Source organism: Lemur catta, chromosome 17, assembly GCF_020740605.2.
Source record: "Lemur catta isolate mLemCat1 chromosome 17, mLemCat1.pri, whole genome shotgun sequence".
In the NCBI taxonomy this organism is placed as follows: Eukaryota; Metazoa; Chordata; class Mammalia; order Primates; family Lemuridae; genus Lemur; species Lemur catta.
Window position 1 is genome coordinate 27,146,527 of NC_059144.1, and position 23,963 is coordinate 27,170,489.

General features: G+C 45.9%; 1 protein-coding gene across 1 annotated transcript in view; it reads left to right on the plus strand.

Annotated features, from left to right (window-relative positions):
- Positions 1-23,963, plus strand: part of TGM3 (transglutaminase 3) — a 64,562-nt gene that overhangs the window by 2,256 nt on the left and 38,343 nt on the right. Inside the window, exons 5-9 of the mRNA XM_045528432.1 lie at positions 5,132-5,276; positions 15,008-15,208; positions 16,023-16,059; positions 17,929-18,064; positions 18,885-18,976. Coding sequence (XP_045384388.1) covers positions 5,132-5,276; positions 15,008-15,208; positions 16,023-16,059; positions 17,929-18,064; positions 18,885-18,976 — 611 coding nt within the window. The remainder of the gene's footprint in view (positions 1-5,131; positions 5,277-15,007; positions 15,209-16,022; positions 16,060-17,928; positions 18,065-18,884; positions 18,977-23,963) is intronic.

Below are 23,963 nucleotides of genomic sequence, written 5' to 3' on the forward strand. Positions count from 1 at the left end.
TGACAAGCACAGTGGTTATCAAAGGGATCTTCTCCCATGGCTAGTATCACTATCCAGCATCTCCCTATCTCCCTAGTAACTTGCGAAAGAGATGGAACTATCTTTATAGAGCAGGAAGCTGAGGCTCAGGGAGATTGATTTTATTGGTGCTCATGTTATTTACTTAAGGGAGGGATTCTTATCTTTGCATACCCTACCCACTCCCTGTTTAATCCCAGTTGTTTAGCTATGACAACCCAGGAATATTAATGACCATTAGATTGTTTTATTTATTAATAATACTTTGACAATGGATAATTATGATCATGCTATTTTGGCAAGCTTCTCCTATGATCACTTAATTCTAACTTAGAAGATGGTCACAGCAGACCTAATGATGTGCAGGGCTTAGTGATAAGGTCAATTTGACTTTTTCAGGTAGGTTTTGAGCAGTGACTCAGAGAGGTGGGTGGTGGGCTTTGCCAGAACTCCCTAAGCTTTCCAGGCAGTGCTAGTAGATTCTGACAGATACAGTAGCTCCCAGGTATAGGGGTACATGTGTTCAAAGCAATTTATTTCCAATGAATCAGAGTAGAATATGGAGATTTGTGAAGGATCTCTCCTAATTCTGAATTGTTCTGTGAATTGGCTTTTAGAAAAATTAGATAGTTTTAGAAGTGTCCTTATAACTAAAACAGAGGAACAAAGAGAAAAATCATAGCTGCAAATTTAAGATGAAAGGGAAAACCGCCATTAGAGTTCTGGAGTTGCCAGGATTTCCTAAGGACCTATGTTATTTCCTTTCTCTTCATAGAACTTGTCTTTAATTTCCAAACCTACCTTGTAAATTTGGTTCTTATATCAAGTGACAGTCAAGTTCCCTGAACCGTAATCACATATTTCCCCAGTTCACACGTGACTTCTGTGCCTGTGGCAGTTGGGATGGGGATGGTGGCTGCTGGCAGCTGCCAACCAGCTCCCAAGACCTCAGCACACTTCCCACCTTTTCAGTTATGTGATGAAGGAGGGTGCAACTGGACCTTTAGGGAAAGGATTATGTAGAGAGAAGAGGGAGGAATATTTCTTTTTTGTTGAAAGAAAATTATTACCCTTGCCTTGGTTTCTTAGGTTCTTGGCTAGCCTAAAGAAATAATTTTTATTGAAAGTTTAGCAATTCAATATATAATTCTTTTTCTAAAACGTCCTTAAACTAGATTACAGTGCTGTCCAATGGAACTATAATGCAAGCCACAGAAGCAAGCTGTAAATGGAATTTGTAATTTTCTAGTATCCACATTAAAAAAGTAAAAAGGAAAAGGTACAATTCATTTTAATGATATTATGAAATTTTATTTAACCCAGTTTATGTAAACTATTACCATTTCAGCATGTAATCAATATAACAAGTACTAATGAGATATTTTACTTTTTTTTCACCATAAGCTTCAAAATTTGAGATTGACTTATAGCCTATCTCAATTGGGATCAGCTACATTTCAACTCCTTCATGGCCACATGTGGTTCACAGCTGCCATATTGAACAGTGCAGGACTAGAACTTCGTAAGGGTTGAGGAAAGCCACTTCATCTCTGAGGGGTAGAAAACATGGCAGGAAACTAAATAGTTTCTTGTAAAGTGTAGTGGAGGGAGAAAAGTGAGTTCCAGATCTAAGTTCATTCAGTCATTCGTTCATCAAGTATTTATTGAGCACCTACTTTGTGCCAAGTGCTGTGGCCAAGTCCACTTCCCTTCTCAGGGCTTCAGACTCTCTGTTTTACCTTGTAGAAAATTAAGATACCCATCTAGGAAGGAGAGAAATGATTGCACCAGCTAGAGGAAAACGCCTTTGGAAATCATTAGCTTCCTTGTGGAGTTTTGAAAGGCCATCAGCACCGATTACTTTCATTGATTTCATGGATGGAGCTCTTGCAATCCCTTTGTTATTAATATAAAAACCACCCGACTCTGTAGGATTTTACTGGAGGAATTAATCACATAAGTCTTATCCATGGAAACAGTGATTTGTCATACTCATGCTGTCACCCAAGACCTGATTTCTTCACCAGTGTCTTATTGGCCATCCTTTTAGAGGAGAGTCTAAGGGAAACCTAATAAAACAAGTCATAAATTCCAAGTGCTTTAGACATGATAAGTTATCATTCCTGTCTATCAGTAGACTGTGGGAAGATGTCTAGGAGGTGTTGCAAGGAGTGATGCTAGGACTCAGCATGGAAATAAAGTCATATTTACCAACTTGTAGGTGGCCATGACTTAGGAATGACTACAGATTAAATAGAAGAAGTAGAGTTACCATTCCCAGGAACTGGGTGACATTTTTCACACAACTGGGCTTTCAGGTGAAATTTGTTTTCAGCTTCTGTGCTGAGAAGATGATTCTACACAGGCATTTAGAAGGAGAGAGAATGGCTTGGACAGAAGTGTTGGAAACTTATTAAATAGATAATGATCAGAAAATCAGATACCACAGCTTGTGATTGCAGCCCAAGCCGGCATTAGTAATTGGAATGCACAGGGACAGGCAGACATTGTGATTGCTAATGCAAGTTCAGGTGGTGAGCACCCAACATAACCCCCGCCATTGGGGTCTTTTAGCTTTATAAAGTGCTTTCACATCACTGTGTCGTTGGAGCTTCAAAGCAGCATTGCATGGTAAGTAGGCTGTATGTTATGATCCTCATTGTACAGCTAAGGAGATGGTAGCTCATCAGTTAAGTAACTAGGTGAAGGTTATGGGACTAGTACATGGCAAAGATGTCTGTATGAGTGACGGTCTTTTGTATTTTGCTTTTGTTTATCGTTACATCACACATTGCTGCCTTCCTAAGCTTCCTTAGAACAGAAAAGTGGCCCTGATGCCTTATCCAACTGAGGACAGGTGTGGAGTGTGTGTCTAGAGAGGTCCTGGCAGTTAAACAGACTAACTTGCCCGAGGAACTCAAGCACAGAAGGAGATTGGCCTCCATCTTCTCATAAGTGCACAGACTTCATCGTGGACAGGGTAGAAGGAAGGGATCTACTTTATTTCTAGTGCCATCAACCACTAAAGAAGTGGGATCGGCCAGGCGCAGTGGCTCACGCCTGTAATCCTAGCACTCTGGGGGGCCGAGGCGGGTGGATCTTCTGAGCTCAAGAGTTCGAGACCAACCTGAACAAGAGCAAGACCCTGTCTCTACTAAAAAAAAAAAAAAAGAAACAAATTATCTGGCCAACTAAAATATACATAGAAAAAATTAGCCGGGCATGGTGGTGCATGCCTGTAGTCCCAGCTACTCGGGAGGCTGAGGCAGGAGGATTGCTTAAGCCCAGGAGTTTGAGGTGGCTGTGAGCTAGGCTGACGCCACGGCACTCACTCTAGCCTGGGCAACAAAGCGACACTCTGTCTCAAAAAAAAAAAAAAAAGAAGTGGGATCATTGCTAAGAAACACTTCCCTAGAACTGGACATAATGGGCTTTATTAGAAAGGAAAAAGTATTCTAGATCCCATCTTACATATAACAACCTTTTCTCCTCACAGTGCACTTTATAATTTATAAACTTTTTTACAGACATATTTAAATCAATTCATGCAACAGTTCTGCAAGGCAGAGAACTGTCTTGCATGTGGTGCTTTGTGCATTGTAGACAGTCGGATATTTGTCACGTAAATGAATGGATCAATCTCCATTGTACAGATGAGAACACTGAGGCCCAAAGAGGCTGAATGGTTTGTCCCAGTGAAGGAAGCATGGTTGAAACTCATTATTTTATGAGTTCAAGTCTAATCATGTTCCCATATAACTTCTCCATTAGGATCTGATTTTTGGACATGCACCATGGACTACTACTAAATAGTTACACTTACCCAGCACAGTGTTCCATTAAGCAGGGATTTAGGGATATTTTAGGTCTTTCCAGTCATTCCTAATCACTTATATTACTATAAATTAAATCATTATTCACTCTCTCTGGAAGAGCTGGAAAAACACCAAATTAGCATTCTGCTTCCCTAACAGCTCGAGGCAAAGTGAAGATGGCAGTAAACAGTAGCCAAATTTCCCATTTTCTCATCAAGAGATCAAAGCAGAAGGATTAATCCATGAACCACCAATTATGAATATAAAATAATGCCAACTTGGCAAAGAAAGTGGAAAATATATATACTGAAAACCCCTCCAGCAGCACCTGGTATTGAAATCCCAGTCTATGGGCCAGAAATCGCAACACAGAATAGAGCTTATTTTTCTCGAGGAATTTCAAGAGTGAAGAGAGAAATCAGAATCTCAAGAAATGGCCTCAAAGGTGTTTATTACTAAAACCCAAAGGAGTAACGACAAAGCTGGTGGTGAGGGAGAGGACGTGATTTTATAAATCCAGAGGTTTTTGGAGAAGTATACAAATTCTTTACTTTCAGGAAGGATTCAGCACTATTGGACAACCTCTGCCAAGAAAGGCAGCATCTTCTTATCAGGCATTTTCCAGAATTCAAGTCTCCACATTGAAGGGAACCTTAACTGACCATCTGGTGTAACACCCTGACCCTGGCCAATCTGCCACATGTCTCTAAAACATTTCTGTCACTGTCATTGAGCCTCTAGTAGTCCTTCCGTGGTAGACACATCTGCTATCCCTTGAAGTACTGTTTTCCTTTCCCTGAGTTCTGAGAAGCATTGTCCTATGTTGAGCCCAAACCTGCCACTCAGGTACTTCGACCTCGGAGCCCATTCCAAACAAAGCTAATCCCTCTTCTGTGTGACATGTCATCAACTACTGAAGACCATAATCCTGATGCTTCCATCCCGTGCAGTTAAATGACTCCAGTCAGAGGGGAGTCACTTCCAACATTCCAAAAAGAATTGGGGTTTCCAGAATCATTGTCATCAGAGCCATCCTTCCGGCCAAGTTTCAGGACTGGGGGCTGGACCCCAGAGACAGCCTGAACTGCAGAGGGCTCTCCCTCGGGGCTGGTTACTTAACACCCACCTCTGCCCTCAGAAAAATGCCCACTTAGTAGGGAGGGAGCACAGGATGGAATGATGGAAGGATGGTCGCTGATCTCCGGCTGGACGCTTGAGGACAGCAAGGACCCAAACCCTGGCCTGGGCTGCGTTGTCCTGACGACTGGCAGCCCCATTTCCGCACCCCCACACTGTAGCCTCCGGAGCTGGCCTGGCCCACGCTCGCAGCTGTGGCCCAGCAGTGGGCGAGGGGCTGCAGTCTCCAGCGTCTCTCAGGGGCAGGCTGCCACTCCCTCCCTGCAGGCCCGGGAGCAGCCACCAGGCCCACTCTTGCCCCAGCACGTTAGTTGTAATTTACACACTGCCGGCAGCAAGGCCCGCCCATCCTGGGCCTTGAGTCTCTTGAACACGGGTTCTATAACCTCCAGAGAGAAAATATGGCCAGTAGGTGGCCAGGGAGTAACAGGATGAGAAGGCAGAGCAGGCGCGTTGAGAGGCCATCGATGTCAGCAGTGCTTTGGCATTTCACTCCAAGCTCCCTCCTGTGGAGCCTCTGCAGAACTTTACAGCTAAAGGGAGCATCCCAAACCCAACTTCCTTCTTCTTGTAGACAAGGAAACAGGCCCAAGGAGGGGCAGTACCCCATCCAAGGGCACAGTGACACAGACACAGAGGCTAGACAAGGACCCAGTACCCACCTCCCGGAATCTGGGGCAGCCAGTCTTGTTTTTAGTCCTCGCCTCTGAGCTTCACTTCCCGCATTTGTAACATGGTTTAGGTTAGCTGGTCACCAAGATTTCTTTCCGCCCTGACATTCTGTGATCATTCTGTGATATGGCCTGCCAGGAATCTGTGTAGCCTACACTGGCAGAGGGATTTCACCCAATGTTAGCAGAACTCAAAAGGAAATCTATCTAGGCCGATGGCTTCTTTTACTGTCACAAGAGAAAGAAGAGTTTTGAGGATGGGACCCAAGGTGGAGTCTGAAGACAGCCCAACTGTTCAGAATGGATGTGTGGGGAAGGGCACAGAGGCTGCAGATTCTCGGGAGAAGTGCTGGCACCTTGCAGGACCAGGGGGGTCCTTTGATCTGTGCAGTCCCCAAGGAAGGCTTACCGAGCCCCCTAAGCCTGCTTCAGGGCCAGGCCCAAGTGGCACCATAGGCTCATCAGGACATAGACTCCACACCACACTGCTGGGTGGTTGTCTCTCCACTATGTCTTATTACAATGTCTCTTTTATCCCCAGGCCTGGCACCTGGTAGGTATTTACCTCCTTCTTAATAACTGATAAAATAAATGAGGACAGCCTCTCTACTAAGACAGGAGTGAGGTTGTGGTGTGTTTGGAAATACCTTGCTTCAGCTTGTCATATTACTTTGGCAAGTCTCCCATCTCCCTTTTTACATATTAAAATAAGGGAAGCATAGATAAGTATTTTCCAAACTGTTTTTGGAAACAGTCTTGGTTTCTTGGATATTTTACAGGAAAAATAAACAGCAATCTCGTGGGTAATTTGGCTGATGGGACACACTGCAGCTCCCTCTTGGAGATTCACAGGCATATTAGAAGATTAAAGGCTCTGAGAAGTCCTGTAGTAAAGATATCCATTTAATTTCATTTACACCAACTTTCTCTAAACACTTTTGGCCTCTTCCTGCTTGTGTCCAAGGAACTGGTTTTTTGAAGCATGCAACCTGGGAAATACTGAACTAGATCATTTTTAAGTCCCCTTGTAACTATATCTCATCTAGAGATGAGGTAGCTTGGTAGAGTGAAGAGTGTGGATTTTACAGTCAGATAGAACTGAGTTCAAATTTTGGCTCTGCCTTTTAGTAGCTGTGTGGCCTTAAGCAAGCTGTTTAACTTTCCAGACTTGGATTTCCTCATCTGTAAGATAAGCCTAATAATAACTATTTGGTTTGTTATGGTTGTAGGTTGTTGAGAGTATTTTACTTGTTTATCTTTTCAGTTATTTATTTATCTAGACACAAGGTTTCACTCTGCCACCCAGGCTGGAGTACAGTGGTGTGATCTTAGCTCACTGCAGCCTCGAACCCCTGAGCTCAGGCTATCTTCCTGCCTCAGCCTCCCGAGATGCTAAGACTACAGGCACGCACCACAAAGCACAGCTAATTTTTTTTTTTTTTTTCATAGATTTGGTGCCTTGCTATGTTGCCCAGGCTGGTCTTGAACTCCTGGCCTCAAGCAATCCTCCCACCTTGGCCTCCCGAGATGCTGGGATTACAGGTGAGAGCCTCTGTTCCCTGAAAGTATTAAATGAGAGAACAGATATGAAGTACAGTGTTCATATGTGTCAAACTAGTACAGTGTTTGACACATAGTAGGCCTGTGATAAATATGAGTCCCTTCACCTCATTACTCCTAACACTCTACTTCCACCCCTTACCCCTACCCCTAGCCCCCAAGCCCAGAGCCAGCCATGCCAGGGCAGAGAACATAGCGGAGAGGAAGACTGAGTCCAAGTCCTCTCAAAGCCCTAACTATGTTCCCCCAAGACCACAGAGGACCACACCCCGGCAGGGCCTTTGGTAGGGAGACCAAGGTAAAGGGGAAGGGGGGAGGTGGTGGAGAATCCTGCCTTTCTTTGCCAAGCAAGTGTGCCTTCTCTGTGCTTGGCAACTAGATGCTGCTGGTGAAAAGAGAAGATAAAAGAAGGCTTTCAGACTGTTCCAGAGTGAATGCCCACTTTCATAAATCTATTACTTAAAATAGCAAAACCAGCTCAAGCCCCAACTTGCAGGCCAAGCCTGGGCAAGAAGCTAACGCAAAGGCAGGATCTGAGGCACAGCACGTGAAGGGGCTGGGTCAGGAATCTGAAAGGGCCAGGGCTTAGAAAGGCTTCTTCTAGGAGCCTTGGCACCAGGGCAGACACGGTGGGATCTGCCCTTGGAGCAAGGCCACCACTTGGCAAACATACATCAAGCACCAGGTTCATGCCGGACATGACTTGATTGTGGTGGAAGAAATCTAGAGTCTGCCAGGGAGGCAAGAATGGATGCTGGGGCTCGGCTGTTTGTAGGGACCAAACAAGAGATTCAAATGCATTGCATCTCTGTGTATCCATCTCATTTTTGTATCCTCTTTCCCTTCTCCCTCCCCACTGTGGGGCAATACTAGAAGACACAGCACAGGCCTTGGAGACAAAAGTGGTTTCAAGTCTTACTCTACCTTTGCTAGTTTTGTGACCATGGGCAAGTTACTTAACCTCTCTGAAGCTTAGTTTCCTCATGTGTAGGATAAGGACAATAATCCCTATCTCGTACAGCAGTTGCGAAAACCAAATGAGTCATTGTTGATGCATTTCCAAAGTGTGGCATATGTATCCCTGACATGGGGACAAACATTTTTTTAATTGTAATAGTTAAATGTTTATTTTTATACACACTAGAACAATCATTAACATGCCAAATTCTTTTATGGATGTCGATGGGCTGAAGTTAGTTATGTAAGTAAGTTAAAGAAAAAAAGAGGCTGGGCCCGGTGGCTCACGCCTGTAATCCTAGCACTCTGGGAGGCCAAGGTGGGTGGATCGTTTGAGCTCAGGAGTTTGAGACCAGCCTGAGCAAAAGTGAGACCCCGTCTCTACTAAAAAAATATAGAAAGAAATTAGCTGGACAACTAAAAATATATATGGAAAAAATTAGCCGGGCATGGTGGCGCATGCCCGCAGTCCCAGCTACTCGGGAGGCTGAGGCAGGAGGATCGCTTGAGCCCAGGAGTCTGAGGTTGCTGTGAGCTAGGCTGACGTCATGGCACTCACTCTAGCCTGGGCAACAGAGCGAGACTCTGTCTCAAAAAATAAATAAATAAATAAAAATAAAAAAAAACAAGAAAAAAAGGAAAGGGAGTTGATTTAAAGAAAAATATTAAGTAAATAATGGTATAGCTAGTGTGCAACTATGACAAGTCATGGAGGTGCTATGTGAGTGACGGAAGCATGGGAAATCCTGAATTAATGCTGATTGGGCTTGTGGCAGGCACATGGCAGCCATTAGAAGGTCATTTCTCCCTCTTTTCCTTCCATTCCCAAGCAGGGAGGGAGGATGGAAAAGGGAGGGAGGGAGTGAGGGAGGAAATAAATCTACCACTTGTCTACCTGCTTAACCTGCACGTCTGCTTCGGCCCCACTCTGCTTGCTCCAAAGACTCCCTCTCTGTGTGAATGCCTCCTCACTGCCTCTGCTGCTGCCCAGAGAGCTCTTAGCTTCCCCCCTTCAGTCTGCTGATCTAATGCAGGTATCAGAAGCTCTAACCGCCTAGACCAAATCCTCATCTCCAACACACTCCAATACATCTTCCAGAGCTGTTCAGGAGATGAACATTTTCATGAGTGAGAGAGAATGGGAATGAGAGTCACTTATGGGAGGGGAGAGGACGAGGACCCAAGACAAAGGTTGTGGGGCCGATAGAGTCAGATCATGACCCTTGAGTCTTTGGGACAGTCCTGATGTGTCCTTTTGTTTCCTGAGTGGCCTTTCCTTTTTTCCTCTGGGGAAGTGGAAATGCAGAGAGGAGAAGTGACTTGCCCGAGAATACCCAAGCCTGGAAATCTCAACTCTTGGTCCCATTCGTTGTTTTCTGTCGTCGTGGGGGAGTGTGAGCTTTATAGCCCTGGAAGAACCAAAGTAGTTTTAAAACAAGTTCAGCTGTTAAAAATAAAATGAAACAAAACCAAAAGCCATGGGGCTAAATATCTCTAAAATCCAGACCCTGTTGGGTCAGTATCCAGCCTTTACATGACACAGATGAATGAGTGTTGGAGAAGAGCTTTCACCACCAGAGCTGGGGGTAACTCAAATGTCACTGGCTCTCACTGTCCCTACTGAGATTTAGCAGATATCCTCAAATAAATGTTTTTCCATTTGCAGTATGGCCTTTGAACAATTTCCAAAGCCTTTAAATGGTTATTTTTATAGTTTTCAGCAGCTAAATGGTTGTTTTGCTGGGGGGAATCCTTTGAGTTCCCCACTCCACCACCCACACAGTCAGCTCTCCTGTTGTGACTTTTTTCCAAGGGTTTTTTTTTTAATTGAGATGTATCTATTTAAAAGACAATACATGTATAACAGGCACTGCAGATTATCAAGTCCATATCCATTCTCTCCATTCTTGCTAACAGAAGCCATCCCAATTTCACAGGGGACGGCAATATGCCCAGTAAGAAAACGCTATTTCCCCGCCTCCCTTGCAGCTAGAGGGAGCAGCACCACCCATTTCTGAGCAGAACTGTGACGTAAGCAAAAGTCACTGACATGGGCTCCCAGGAAAGCTCCTTCAAGGGGCCATAATCAGCTGGCAATGCTCTCTGCCCTCCTGCCTTCTTGCCTGAAACACAGGGGTCCCGCCTGGAGGCAGAGCAGCTGTCTGGGAGCTTGAGGCCAGAGACAGGCCACAATCTCAGGAGATGGAGCAGAGGGCTGGAAGGAGCCTGGGCCCCTCATAATGTTGTACCAGCTCTGCACAGCCTGCCCAGACTTTTCCTTTAACAAGAAAAATAAAACCTCTCATTTGCTTAAGTCACCATCCCTCAGGTCTTTGTGACACACAATCAAATGAAATTCCTAACCTAGTATGTCTTCAGAAAAAAAAAAAGGGTATACAGTGAAAAGTCAGTCTCTCTGTTTCCTTAACCATCAGGCTCCTAGGTCCCTTCTTCAGAGAAAACTAGTGTTTGCATCTTCTTTTAAACCTTCCTTTTTTTTTTTTTTTTTTGCAGACAGGGTTCTGCTCTGTTGCCCAGGCTGTGATCAAGTGACCCATGATCATAGCTCACTGCAACCTCTGGCCTCAAGCCATCCTTCCACCTCAGCCTTCTGAGTAGCTGGGACTACAAATGTGCACCACCACATCTGGCTCATTTTCCTTATTTTTCACAGAGACAGGGTCTTGCTATGTTGCTCAGGCTGGGCTTGAACTCCTAGCTCAAGCAATCCTCCCACTTTGGCCTCCCAAAGTGTTGGGATTACAGGTATGAGACACTGCACCGGCCTTCTTTTATATCTCTCCAGATATTGTCTAAGTATTAATATATAAAAGCATAGTTGTGTAGGAGCCTATTTTTTTCAAAGCTCTTTTGATGATAATTTAAATCTGGAATCCTACAACTTACGAGTTGAGGGAAGGATGTGTGCAACACATTGAGACCATCTTGTTCAGAGATTCTCAGTAAGGATTGGGAAATGGGCAGAGGTGCTCGTGCTCATTGACGATGACTGTGGCTAATGAGAGGTGGTTTTCGTGAGCATGTGTAGAACATGAAGAAAAGGCTGTGACCTACTGATTCAAACCAAACTCCTCCTTTCCCAAGGTTTCCAAGTGAGTTCGTGACAAAGCCAGAACTAGACCCTAGGGCCCCAGGTATCTAATTTAGAGCTCCAATTTCACCCAGATGTAATTGCTGAGGGTAGAGACTCTGAGCCAGAGGAAATCCTCCCAGCCACTTTATTGCAAGCCAGAAGGTCAAGAGAAGGTCCCAGCATTTGGGGAGGCCAAGGTGGGAGGATGGCTTGAGGCCAGGAGTTCAAGAGCCACCTGAGCAATGTAGTGAGAATAAAAAAAATTTAAAAATTAGCTGGGCATGGTGGTGCATGCCTGTAGTCCCAGCTACTGGGGAGGCTGAGGCAGGAGGATTGCTTGAGCCTATGAGTTTGAGGTTGCTGCGAGCTATGGTGATGCCACTGCATTCTAGCCCAGGAGACAGAGCAAGATTCTGTCTCAAAAAGAAAAAAAAAAGAGAGATTGAGAGAGAAATCAAGTGTTTGGGGCCTGTTGGTCACACACAGTGGCTGGGAACGCCTTTATTTGGTCTCATGTTATAATTAACTTGGATGAATAATTCCATTTCCTCTCATGTTTCCCGTGCACAAGTCCTATAAATATCGCCACCACTCTAAGAGCAAGCGTTGTTTGGACTTTCCAGACTTTTGCGTTCCAGGGGCATTACGTGACCAGGGGCATTTCCCAGATCGCCTCTTGCGTCCTGTCACCCATACCGTCTCCCAGTAGAATGTCATGTGGAAGTCACTCTTCCAGTTTAGTTATTAACTTCCTTGCTGTGAAGGCCCATGCTATGCCAGGACAAGCCTTCGCCCTCTGAAATTTATAGCTCTCTTTATGGACGCACGAAATTGAAATCTGAATCTACTGTGTGGGAAACTCCTACTTTGTCCTTGAGCATGAAAGAAGCTTCAGCGCTGGGTCCTCTCGGTGAAGACCAACATTCCCAATCAAATCCGACTAACAGCCAATTAATTCCCACACTTTAAAATAATCCCCTAAAGTCCTCTAGTGCTGAATTCATTTGCATTTACCTCATTCAATGTGTAATAAGATCAAGTTAGAATGGAAAATGCACCCTTTGCACCTGTGTATAGCTGCCTTATTTGAGAAGATATGGGAGGGCTTTGAGAAGCTATGGAGTAGCAGGTGGCTAATCGGGGGACTTGCTCACCTGCCATCAGTCCCCCCTTAGATGTGCTGTTTCCTGGACATACCCACATTTTGCTGCTTCCTGCCCTTTCTTCCAATTTTTCTTTATTCATATCTGTCTTTTAAGGCCTGGCCCAGATACTGTCTCTTCCATGAATCTTTTCTCAGTTCAGTAGGTGAAACTTCTGAGCCCTCTTGAATATGTGCATTCTTGCTCTCGTCTCCACTTTTAGGTTTTCAACTCTTAAAAGGCAAGACCCTAATTGATTTTATTTTATATTTTATTTATTTATTTATTTGTTGCATCATAAGTAAATAAAAAGTATTTTATTAATACTTTTTTAGAAAAAGAAAGTTTTCTTTCTTGTTATATCATATATGTATATTCATTATAAACCACAAGAAGATGCAGCCAAAAAAATCAGTCCAGTTTATAACTACAATCAATAACACTGCTATAAACATTTTTTTGTATGTTATTTGATGAACATTTCTCTTGAGTATGTGTCTTGAAGTAGTATTGCTGGTCATAAGGTATGCCCTTAGTAAATATTACCAAATTGTTCCCCCCCCAAACAAAACAAAACAAAAACAAAAACAAACCAGGGAATACAAACCATTTGTATTTTGTTGTATGACATTCTAGACTTTTAAAATTCCTATATTTGCTATAAAGATATATCAAAATTGAATCATACTATACATAAAGTTTTTAAACCTATTTTTAATTATAATATATAACATTTTATGTGTTAATAGGGTTATTTTTAAATGGAAATTTTTTTCCTGATTATAACGATATGTGCTTATCATAAAAATTGAGAAGAAATGTAGAATTACATACAGAATAAAATAAAAATTATGTTTTAATCACACCACGTAGACTACTGTTCATAGTCTAGTATATAGCTTTTTACATTGTTTTCTGTGAGAGCAAGTGTGCATATATGTATCACATTCATATATATTTATTTAAATATGTTCATTGATACATGCAATTTCTTTTTCTTTATATATCATGAACATCTTTCGGTGTCATAATTAAGATATTTACATCATACTTTTTAATACCTGCATAGATTATGTGTGGTTTTGTCACACTGTAATACATATCCTGTTATTGAGCATTTACATTTTTCCAAAATACTTCTTTAACAAATTTTAGGGATTATCCTAGCATATGCACTAGCATGGATACACTTTTACAGGTTTTCATCCAGATTGCCCTCCATACAATGTGTTCAGTTTTTAATTTCTCAAATTGTCTAAAAGAGCCTTGCCAATAATGACATAATAAATGTTGGGTGGATGGATGAATGGAATCCAGAAGAAATTCTTTTCCCTTCTCTCAAGCCTTTTTTTTCTTTGAGACATCACTGGAAAATCTATTTATTCTTCAGCCACCATGGGAGGGGAGCCATTGGAGATAGGGTAGTGTAAACCAGCCATCTCGATTCTCATACCACTAAACTGAAAAAATGGCTCAGAGAGGAAGCACCTCGTTCCAAATCTAACTGTGGGTGAACCACGAGGTGTGGGTCAGAGAGGGCTCTCAGAGGCATCGGACTCCCGGGCCAGCCCATGCCTTCCCCATTTATCACACTCTCCTAGACAGCCCTTCACCCCTTCCTAAGCCTTTAAGTTTCTTAATAAATGATACTGCCAGATAGCAAAAGTAAACAAAGCACTGTATGTACAAGTTACTATAAAGCATGCAGCACACATGTGATTTTGAAATTTTTTCCCCTGAAATTCATTTATTATTTATCCCTAACATGAGGTGGAGGAGAAGGAACATGAAATTGGAATCCAAAGTTTTAGATCTCAGTCTAGGAACTTGAAAGGCCTAGAATTTCATGTAACAAAACACAAATGGTTTGCATTCTCTGGTTTTGTTTGGCTGTATTTTCTAGTGTCTATAATGAATATGCATAAAGTATGTAACAAGAAAGAAAAGCAGAAAAGTAAGTTTTCTTTTTTCTTTTTCCTAAAAAACATTAATAAAATAGGGTCTTACACCCTTTAAAGAGTTGACAACCTATCTTGGCATTGATTTTCTCCCCTGTAGAATGGCAGGTCCACTATTAAGTAATATCTGCTTCCTTGGGACCTCGTAAAAAGCAGGTGAGATGGTGACTATAAAAGCGAGTTTTGTAATTATTGTACAAATGCTTAACGATGTTGATAATCACATATGCTGCTATCAATACCATCAAAATATATTTCTCTAACTGTGCACACCTGGCCCCATAGGCCTTTCTAAGATATGGTTTTCAACTGAGAGAAGGAAATGACTAAACAGGTATAGCAGAAAGAGTAGGGTTCTGAGACCTGGAAAGCTGCAGTCTAGTTCCAGGTGATTTGGACATCAGTGTTCCCATCAGGAAAAGGAGGAAGTTGGACAAAATGACACCTAAATTATCTTCCAGCTCCGGGATTCAGGTTATTCTGTGATCATAGGCAAATCATTTCTCTGCAGAGCTCTGTTTCCTTATCACACACGCGCAGAAGTTGGGCTGGATGACCTCTCTGGTCACTGGGACTTACGCAGTCCCAGTGACCTGCCCTTTGTCAGTGCCGTTCCCTGGTGTGCTCTTATGCAAACCACACCTTGGCCTTCCAGGTTGTGGCCTCAGAGGCCACAGGTGGTGGGCTGTGGGGTTTTTTTGTCCCCTATGTTTGGTTTCTCTGCTGCATGCTCACAAATGGCCGATTTGACAACTTGGTGGATAAACCCATCCTCCCATCAAGAGACCTTGGACCCGCGGTGGGCTGGGGCTGCTCTACCTTCCGGATGCCTGAGGACCAAGAGCCGACATCAGGGGTAAGGGTGGAGCCAGACCTGTCTAGCCCTTTCCCACGGTCCCCAGAAACTGAGTTCTCCAGATAAACTCATGGGCAGTCTTTCCCGGGGCTGGGCTGCCCCCTCCCTCCCTCCCCCTTCCTCCTGCCTGCGTGCCTCTGTTATGGTCTTTCCCTTCAGAGTTTGCCTGAAATGCCCGTCCTCAATGAACAGCCCTTCCCTGTCTCTGTAGTCAGCACCAGTCACTCCTCTGAATTCTTTCTGCGAGTGGCATGCACCTCTTTTTCGTTGTTTGCAGTTTGTCTTTCAAGCTCCCTTGCTGCTTGTCCCTTGAGGGCTGGGTGCCTCTTCGTGCGCACAGCACTTCATACAAGCAGCCATTTTGTTTTGGGGGCAGAAGTGGAAAATTTGGGCATAAACCCATTAAGTTGAGGCTCTGATATTAGTCCCCGAGGGGCCCTGCCTTCATGATTAGCCCTGAATTAGTAATACCATCATCACCAGAATCAGTAAGAACAGTTCCCCCCCTACACACAAAAAAGACCCAGTTGTGAGCCTCCCTGAGGACTCACCAGAGGCAGTGAGGCACAGCGGTTGTGACCAGGGTCTCTGCTGTCAGACAGACCTGCGTTCAGGTCCAGCTGTTGCCACTTGTTAGCTGTGTCACCTTGCCAAGTTACTTAGCCTCTCTAAGCCTCTGGTTTCTTATCTATAAAATGGAAAGGTAATACCTGTCTCCCAGGGAGGACTGGAACTCAGCACAGAGCTTAGCATCAGGAACGGTGGCCAGCCACATGGACACGCACACTCCCCTCCTGACGTGCTGCACTCCGAGGGTGTTCACAGAAACGGCACCGACGGAGCTAGGCCAGGTACTGTTGGGCACCCGATGAATGGCACAGGGCATGTTCGAAAGGCTGAGAGGTGGGAAGTCAGTGCATTTTGTTATTTACAAGGGGACTTTACACATGTCATCTCATACTGCCACACGACACTCTTCAGGGTGCAGGGATCATCATTTTTCAGAGGAGAAACTTTAGGCTCAGAGAAGGTGAGTGATTTGCCCAAGGTGGTTCATGCGGTTAGAATGTGCCCCTGGGGCTTAAACCTAGGTTTGCTCATTTTGGTACAAATCCTCTTTCCACAACACCCCACTGAGTGCTCAGGAGAAGAAGAGACTTGCTCTGGGACTCGGTGGTGTTGAGACATAGATACCTAAGGAGTAAGGTGGGTGTGCCAGGCAGGCACGTTCTACAGACAGGCAGGAACAATCATGCTGGGCTCTAGGAAAAATGATTAGACACAGTTTGCTGAGTAGGAGAGTTCATGCAAGAGTAGCAGAAAATAATGCAATTAAGATTGAATATATTCTGGAAGGCCTTGACTGACAAACTAAGGAATTTGGGCCGTATGAGCCCATGAGGAGTCATTAAAGCTTTCAGAGAAGCTTCCAAATCATGACTTGTCAGTTTCTTCAATGGTTGAAGAAACTGGTGTTTAACCTAGAAAAGAGAAGACTTTTGGGAGGGAGATGGTGTTTGCCAGACTTTTTTGTTTTTTTCTTTTTTTTTTTAGGCCACATGATTTATTCAGTAGTTTTTATGTTCCCAAATTACAATTTATGTCTATTCGTAAAGACTACAAAAGTTACCATTAGAATTGTCTGTGCTTATAAAATATCAACTTTTTTTTAAACTGTTATATATACTCATTAACACCAGTCTGCGACGAGATATATAGAATCATAGGCACTTCAAAGGCTTAAAAAGACGTTTACAATTTAAATGCATTTTTTAAGAACAAAAACTGATTTTTCTTTAAACCCCTATTCGTACCTTCAAATTGCAAGAAATTAACAAATACAGTGGCCAAAGGAATCTGCAGCAACTTCTTAAAATACTGTTAGCATCTTTGGGTTTGCTGAGGCTTGTCAATAACTCACATCAAATCCTCCCAAAAGAAGATGGTCATTTTTGGGTGAAGGGGTTTATGGGGTCCCAATGACGGGGTGTAGGGGCAGCAGTGAGGGTCAATGGGTAGAAGCTCTAGGAAGATAAATTTTCAGTTCAAATAAAGAAGAACTTTCCAGTCCCTTCAATGCATTTTAACCCAATTATCTTGAGAGCCCACTGCATGCCCTGGACACAGTGCTAAGCACTGGGGAGGGAACCGTATGGAAGAAGTCCCTGGCTTCCTGGAGCTCATAGGAAATGGGGGAAGACAGGCCTTAAACAGAACCACCCTAGAAATTAATGTTATAGCCAGAGCGTCTCAAGTTCAAATATGGGCTCCTCTGAGAGGTCCAATCCTCATCAGTGGAGCTGTCAAGAGAAATGTGTCAGGAAAGAGGATTCTTTTGCTACAAAACAGTCTGGGCTGGATAACTTCTCCTGACATTCTGTGCCTCTGCACATGTTGTGAAATCTTCCCTAAATCCCTTAATTAGAGGGAGAAAAAAAGGCAAGTGATCAATTAGCTTCTCTTTTTAAAAGCCCACACTCGCAGGCTCCATCTTCACTGGAGTCTGCGGTGCAGAGCGTGGCCAAGCAGGAATTTCATCCTGTGTAGCCAGGTGACTCCACCCATGAATTGAAAATCATTTAGCTGGAATTGTGACACAGCGCACAAATTATAGTCCGCCTGCAGGGAGGTTGGGGCTGTGGCTGCGGCCGTGGCGCAATCCCCCAGTGGCTAACATTAAGTCAACTCCTGCCGGGGCCCTGCTGCTGGTGGGTTTGCAGGCTGCAGGCGAGCCTGGCTGGAGGGGCCGTGGAGGGGAGGAGGGAAGCTGGCCCCCGATGTCTGTGCCCCTAGCCTGCCCACAGAGGAGCATTGCGCCTGCGACTGTGGTTTTGAGCCTTCCTACAGCCCTGGAAGGTGTGTGGGTCAGGCTGAGAAGGAGGCAGAGAGCCAAAGAAGTAAAAGGACTCAGCCAAGGTCATGTAGCAGCCAAGCTACAGAGCTTGGCTTTGCATCCAGGTCTTCCGAATCCAACTTGGGGTATTTTTCTACCACACAAGGTCAAGATTGATCAGCTAAAGACCCTTCCAAGGGAAGACCAAACGGTCAGTGGTCATGCACCACAGTCCAAACCTGTGGGGCCCCTTGAAAAATCTGTGCCACCCTGGACCCGGAAGGATGATGACGCTGATGTCATCAATACTGACTTCTCACACTGGGCAGCGTCAGATGCTGCGCTAAGCACTTCACAGTCCTCCTTGTCTCCTTTAATCCTCGAAGCGATTCCACCGCAGCTTTGCAGACGAGGAAGCAGAGGCTCCGACAGGTGAGGTGACTTGGCAGAGCTGGCATTTGGACCAAGTCTGTGTGTCCTCAGGTTCCTTTCTAAGGGCACCACCACCTGCCTGCCTGTCACCTCTGCGGGTTTCTTTGCCGGGTCATTGAAAGGACCTGATTTTTCTTGGCTCCCAGGCCAACAGCAACAACGGTAATAATAAGCAAAACCCCTCCTTTCTTTACACCACACTGCGGAGCATGCGGAGCATTTTCACCTCCATTCAACTCACCTATTAGCTCCGAGGCTGCTGGCAGGACTCGGCATAATAATAAGGGCTTTGCCCAGAGTCACAGCTAATGCCACAGCAGGGGCCAAGACCACACTTGCACCTTCTAATTGGGTCCAGTGCTCTTTGCATATTCCTCTCTGCCCTCTGCTCTCTTCTGGGTCGTCTGCCAGATCCAAAGTGGGTCCCATTCCGCCTGGCACGGGTGCGGAGCCACCGCTCTTGGAGCTGAGTTCCCACGTCACGCAGGCGGCTGACCTCAGAGGTTAAGCAAACAGAGCCACTTACATGTGGCTATGAATCTCCTGGTTGGATACACTCAGATTAATCTGTTTGTCCCCCCATAAGATAGCAATAATAACAGCACCTGTGTGGCAGGGATGCTATGAAGGTGAGAAAAGGTAGTACGTGTGAAGTGTGTGGCCAGTGCCTGCCCACAGTTAGCACTAAATCCACGACAGTGATCATCCCCGCCCTCACAGTGACTGATTGAGTCACTTATTCAGAAATGTGTGTGTTCCTGCCACGTGTCAAGTCCTGTGGCAGGTCCTGAGAATACTACGCAACCTGTACCTTCAAGGAGCTCAGTCCGGGGATGGGGACGGACAGAGATACTTGCAGCGCAGTGGACACACGTGGTAATAGAGTCCTGTTACAGAAGCCCAGAGGATGGAGAAAGGATGTTCATTCCTCTTTTCTAATTTCCCAAGCCATCTATCCATTCATTCTTCCCTTTCTCAAGATCCAGCGTCCCCACCTTCTCCCTAAAGACTCAGCCTTGTCGTGATGGTCCTCGGTCTTCCTTCCCCACTCCAAGGCTGGCGGAAGCCTTGGGAAGTGTCTATTCTGTCGTGAGTCCTTGAAGCATTACTTTTTAAAAATATTAGCTCCCTTGTCTATCACAGGAACCCTTGATACTTGTAAATATCCCTAACAGGATCTTTGGAAAAACATACTCCCTTAAAAACAAAAAAAGCAAACACAAAAGTGTAAAATGTCAGAGCTTCTCCCCACTTCCATGTCCTTCCTTTTAACTGATGTAGGAGCTGGGCCCAGAGAGCGTCAGTGACTTGCCCTGCAGTCCGAGAGCACGTGGCAGAACCAGAGGGTCAGGGGCTGGGCCTCCTGCCCCATTGAAAAGAACAGTTTTGGCCAGGCACGGTGGCTCACACCTGTAATCCCAGCACTTTGGGAGGCCGAGGTGAGAGGATCACTTGAGGACAGGAGTTCAAAACCAGCCTGGGCAACTAGCAAGATCCCGCTCTACAAAAAAATTTTAAAAAATTAGCCGAGTGTGGTGGCATGTACCTGTAGCCCCAGCTATTCGGGAGGCTGAGGTGGGAGGATGGCTTGAGCCCAGCAGTTTGTGGCTGCAGTTAGCTGTGATCCTGCCACTGAACTCCAGCCAGGGCAACAGAGGGAGACCCTGCCTCAAAAATAAGAAAAAAAAAAAAAAACTTTCCCCCCAATCTGGAATCAAACTGACATTCAATTCCAGGTGCTCTCTGGGTTTAATCCATTATGGTATACATGCATGCACTTTCTAGTTGCATCATCTTGTGTGATTTTGCCTACAACGTTGTGAGTTGAGAGGGGTGGACGCGATTATCCCTAATCACAAACGAGGCTTCCAGGCTTCCAGGTTACAGATGGCCCAGAGCACAGCCACCAACAGGACCAGCGACTTCTAACTCTAAATCAAACGCTCTTTCTGCTGAACCGCAACACTGAGCAAATGGACTGTGATGTGTCTCCCGTCCCTGTATGAGTGGAAACTGCTAACAGATGTGTGTAGTGAGAAAGGGCCTCACAGTTTTCTGTTTCTGGGTTCTCCTGAGATGCTACTTTGGCCCAGAGAGAACATTCCAGTATCAGCTCTGACCAAGATACTTCAAGAAAAGTATGACCTCATTCCCTAAACCCTGTGGTCCAGGAAGTTGTTCATCCTTTTAAGAAATCATAAAAGTGAACTATTCGAGTTTTTTTCTTATCTTCCTCCTTCTCCCCAAGCTGGTCTTGCACAAGCATGATGACCTTCTATTGGGTGACAAGCGTATGTCGTAAGTGAAACGTTTACAGGCACTACAGGAATGACCTGGTGCCTCGCCTACCTCATTAGAATCCTAATTGGGGTGTGTAGGAGAGGCTTCTATAAATGGTAAGGCGATCCCTGTCTCTCGTCTCTCAACACTGTCAGTGCCTTTCCCAGAGGAGCCTGAGAGGAGGCAGAGGAAGGCGAGACATGGCAGGTGAGTGTGTGGCATCTGCTGCACCAGGTTCTTGTCGGAAGCCTGTGCTTCCCCTGGACCAGCCATGGTGCCCAGCTGGGATGGCTGCCTGCCCTGGGGGCTCTGAAGGCTGCATTTAGTATTATAGGGTTCTGTTCAGAGGCTGCTCCTTCTCTGTGGCTGTCTGGTCCTTCTAGTACATTCCCGGGGGGTGGTACATGGCTGGAATGTATGCTCCGAGTAATGGTCAGGGTGTTCCATGCAGCTGGAGGTAAAGCAAGTCCCCTTAGACAGAGGACAGGCTTTGCCTGGGTGTTTCTTTTGCACATTGGCCGCCACCCACAAAGTCAATCCAGATGGGACTTGTTCTCGTGTTTCTCAGGGTGCCTCTGCCCAGCCATCAGGAGTGTGGACAAAGAAAAGCACATCCCAGAGCTAAAAGGGAGGGAGAGAGTGACAGTGTGTAAGTTGCTTTAAAAGAAACCATCGTCACGGTTGGAGTGCTCCTGAGTAAACCACACTCTGTGAGTGACTGATGAGTTGAAACCTCCCTGGTAGCAGGAGCAGGTGTGCCAAGAGATGTCCCGGTCCCCCGGTCCCCGTGAGCAGCACCAGGGAAGGGGCTGACAGACAACAGGAAGTGCAGGTTCTTTATCTCTGTGGTTACTGTCGAGGATTTAGGCTGAGTTAATCAGCACCCCTGCTAAGCAGCATGCTAATTACTATCTGTCACGTGTGTGAGCGTGTCAACCTAGTGGGTTGACAGGGACGCCAAACCCAAACAAGACCAGAGTTAAACCTGTAAAATATTGTGAATGGTGGTTAGGGCTGCGGGAAGGTTTGCCAAAGATAGCACCGAGCCAGATGTGAAAGGCGAATGCTGGCTGCTTCAAAAATCACAAAGAACAGGGCAGGTGACTGCAAAAACTAGCCTCCCCTCCCCCCACTGTCTTCCATTTCCCCCTGTGAACACACAGCACGGCTAGGATGCTAAGACGAGCAGCTCTGGATCCTGCAGACCTGAGCACTAGTGGATGTTAGCTGTCATCTAGCCCACCTCCCTCTCCCTGGGGAAGGGTTAGAGCCTTACTGAGGTCCCACAGCAAGTCTGTGGCAGAGCCCACCTAGGTTTCAGTGCCCTCCCCACTGTGCCCTGCAGCCAGAGCTGAGCTCACACAGGAGTGCGGTGACATCTGAGACATAGGAAAGCAACCCTGAACCTCATTCCTCATCTGAGCTTTGTCACCTATCGCTTATGTGTTCCCTGCCACTCCTGAGCCTCAGGTTTGCAAGATGATGGGCTTGAAATAGACGGATTTTGAGGTTCTGTCCAGGACTGACTTCTCTCTCTCCACAACAGGAAACCAGGGGCAGGGGGAGGATGGGTCCCAGCACGGGTCCAGCCCTGGGAGGGTGTGCACCCCTATCCCTGTCCCGGACCTAGGTGGTCCCACGTGAATATCCTGCCACCGTGAGCCGGCCCCACTTGACACGACTGAGGCCAGTGTGCTGGGTGCCCATGATCCACAGAGGCATGTTCTTCATGCCTCCATGAACAACCAGAAATGTTCTACGGTCACAACAGAATGAGGGCAATGGCTGGCTGGGAGAAAGTCCATTTTTAAAAAGGTGGAGGAGAGACAGGTGAACACATTCAGTTCTTTTTTTTTTTTTTTTTTTGAGACAGAGTCTCACTTTGTTGCCCGGGCTAGAGTGAGTGCCGTGGCGTCAGCCTAGCTCACAGCAACCTCAAACTCCTGGGCTTAAGCGATCCTCCTGCCTCAGCCTCCCGAGTAGCTGGGACTACAGGCATGTGCCACCATGCCCGGCTAATTTTTTCTATATATACCTTTTAGTTGTCCAGATAATTTCTTTCTATTTTTAGTAGAGATGGGGTCTTGCTCAGGCTGATCTCAAACTCCTGACCTGGAGCGATCCACCCGCCTCGGCCTCCCAGAGTGCTAGGATTACAGGCGTGAGCCACCGCGCCCAGCCCCAGTTCTTTAAATTTGTCACACATGCAGTTCCTAGCTCAGCGCCTAGTCACTGAGCCAAGAGGTGCCCTGTGGATGTCTCTTGGATGGATGGATTTACTGATTGGGCACCCAAGGAAAGCGGCTGTGCTAGGCACAGTGGGAGACAGAGAGGAATGAGACGCAGTTCCTGCCCCAGTGAGCTTTCAGTCTGATGCTGCTTGGTAGCACCACTTCCTAGGGAAGTGGCATGCCAGTTAGACTGTCCCTAGGCTGCATGACAAATACAAACCAAGTGCTGTGGGGACCAACAGGATGCAGGTGATTAATCTTGCCTGGGATTTTGGACAGGGAAGACCCTGAGAAGTACATGGCATGTGGTCATGGATGATGAGTTGGATTTGGTCTGGAGTGGTTTTGTGGGGTGAAGAGTGTTCTGGGCAGAGGGAACAGGAAAATAGATGTGGGTGTGGGCAGGTGTGACCCTGAGGACTATGAGAGGCACATGTGTGTGGCTTAAGAGATCTGTGTCCAGCTCTTAATTTCAGGTTCTTGTTGGACACCGAGGGGTTCAGTGACTCTGCCTCTTGGTAGGAGGGCAGCCTGGGCTGTGGGTGGCAGGGAAGGTGGTGTGGTGGAGGAAAGCCCAGCACTTCTGCACCAAGTGCGTGGCAGGGTGCAGACTGAGAACACGGATCCCCAAAGCCACTCAGAGGCTCAGGATTAGAGGCAGAGTTCTCATGTGCAAACCTGAACCCCAGCCCTCTCCCTGCAAAAAACCAGAACCTCTGTTTTGGGAGCTAACAACTCCGTCCCACTGGGGCAATGGGCTTTCCTGCCAACTACTCTGCTGGACAGATCCCTGGCCTTGGCCTCAGGGACTTACCTTCTCTGGCCTCATTTCCCAGTCCCCAGAGGGCCTGTAGCATTCTGGGCCTGTGGGTCTGCCACAAATGGTGCTCCTGGGAGCTGGGAGGGTTAAGAGTGCAAGTCCAGAGGTGCTCTCGGGGTTAAATCTGTCGCTTACGAGCTGGGAGGTCTCGGGCAGGTT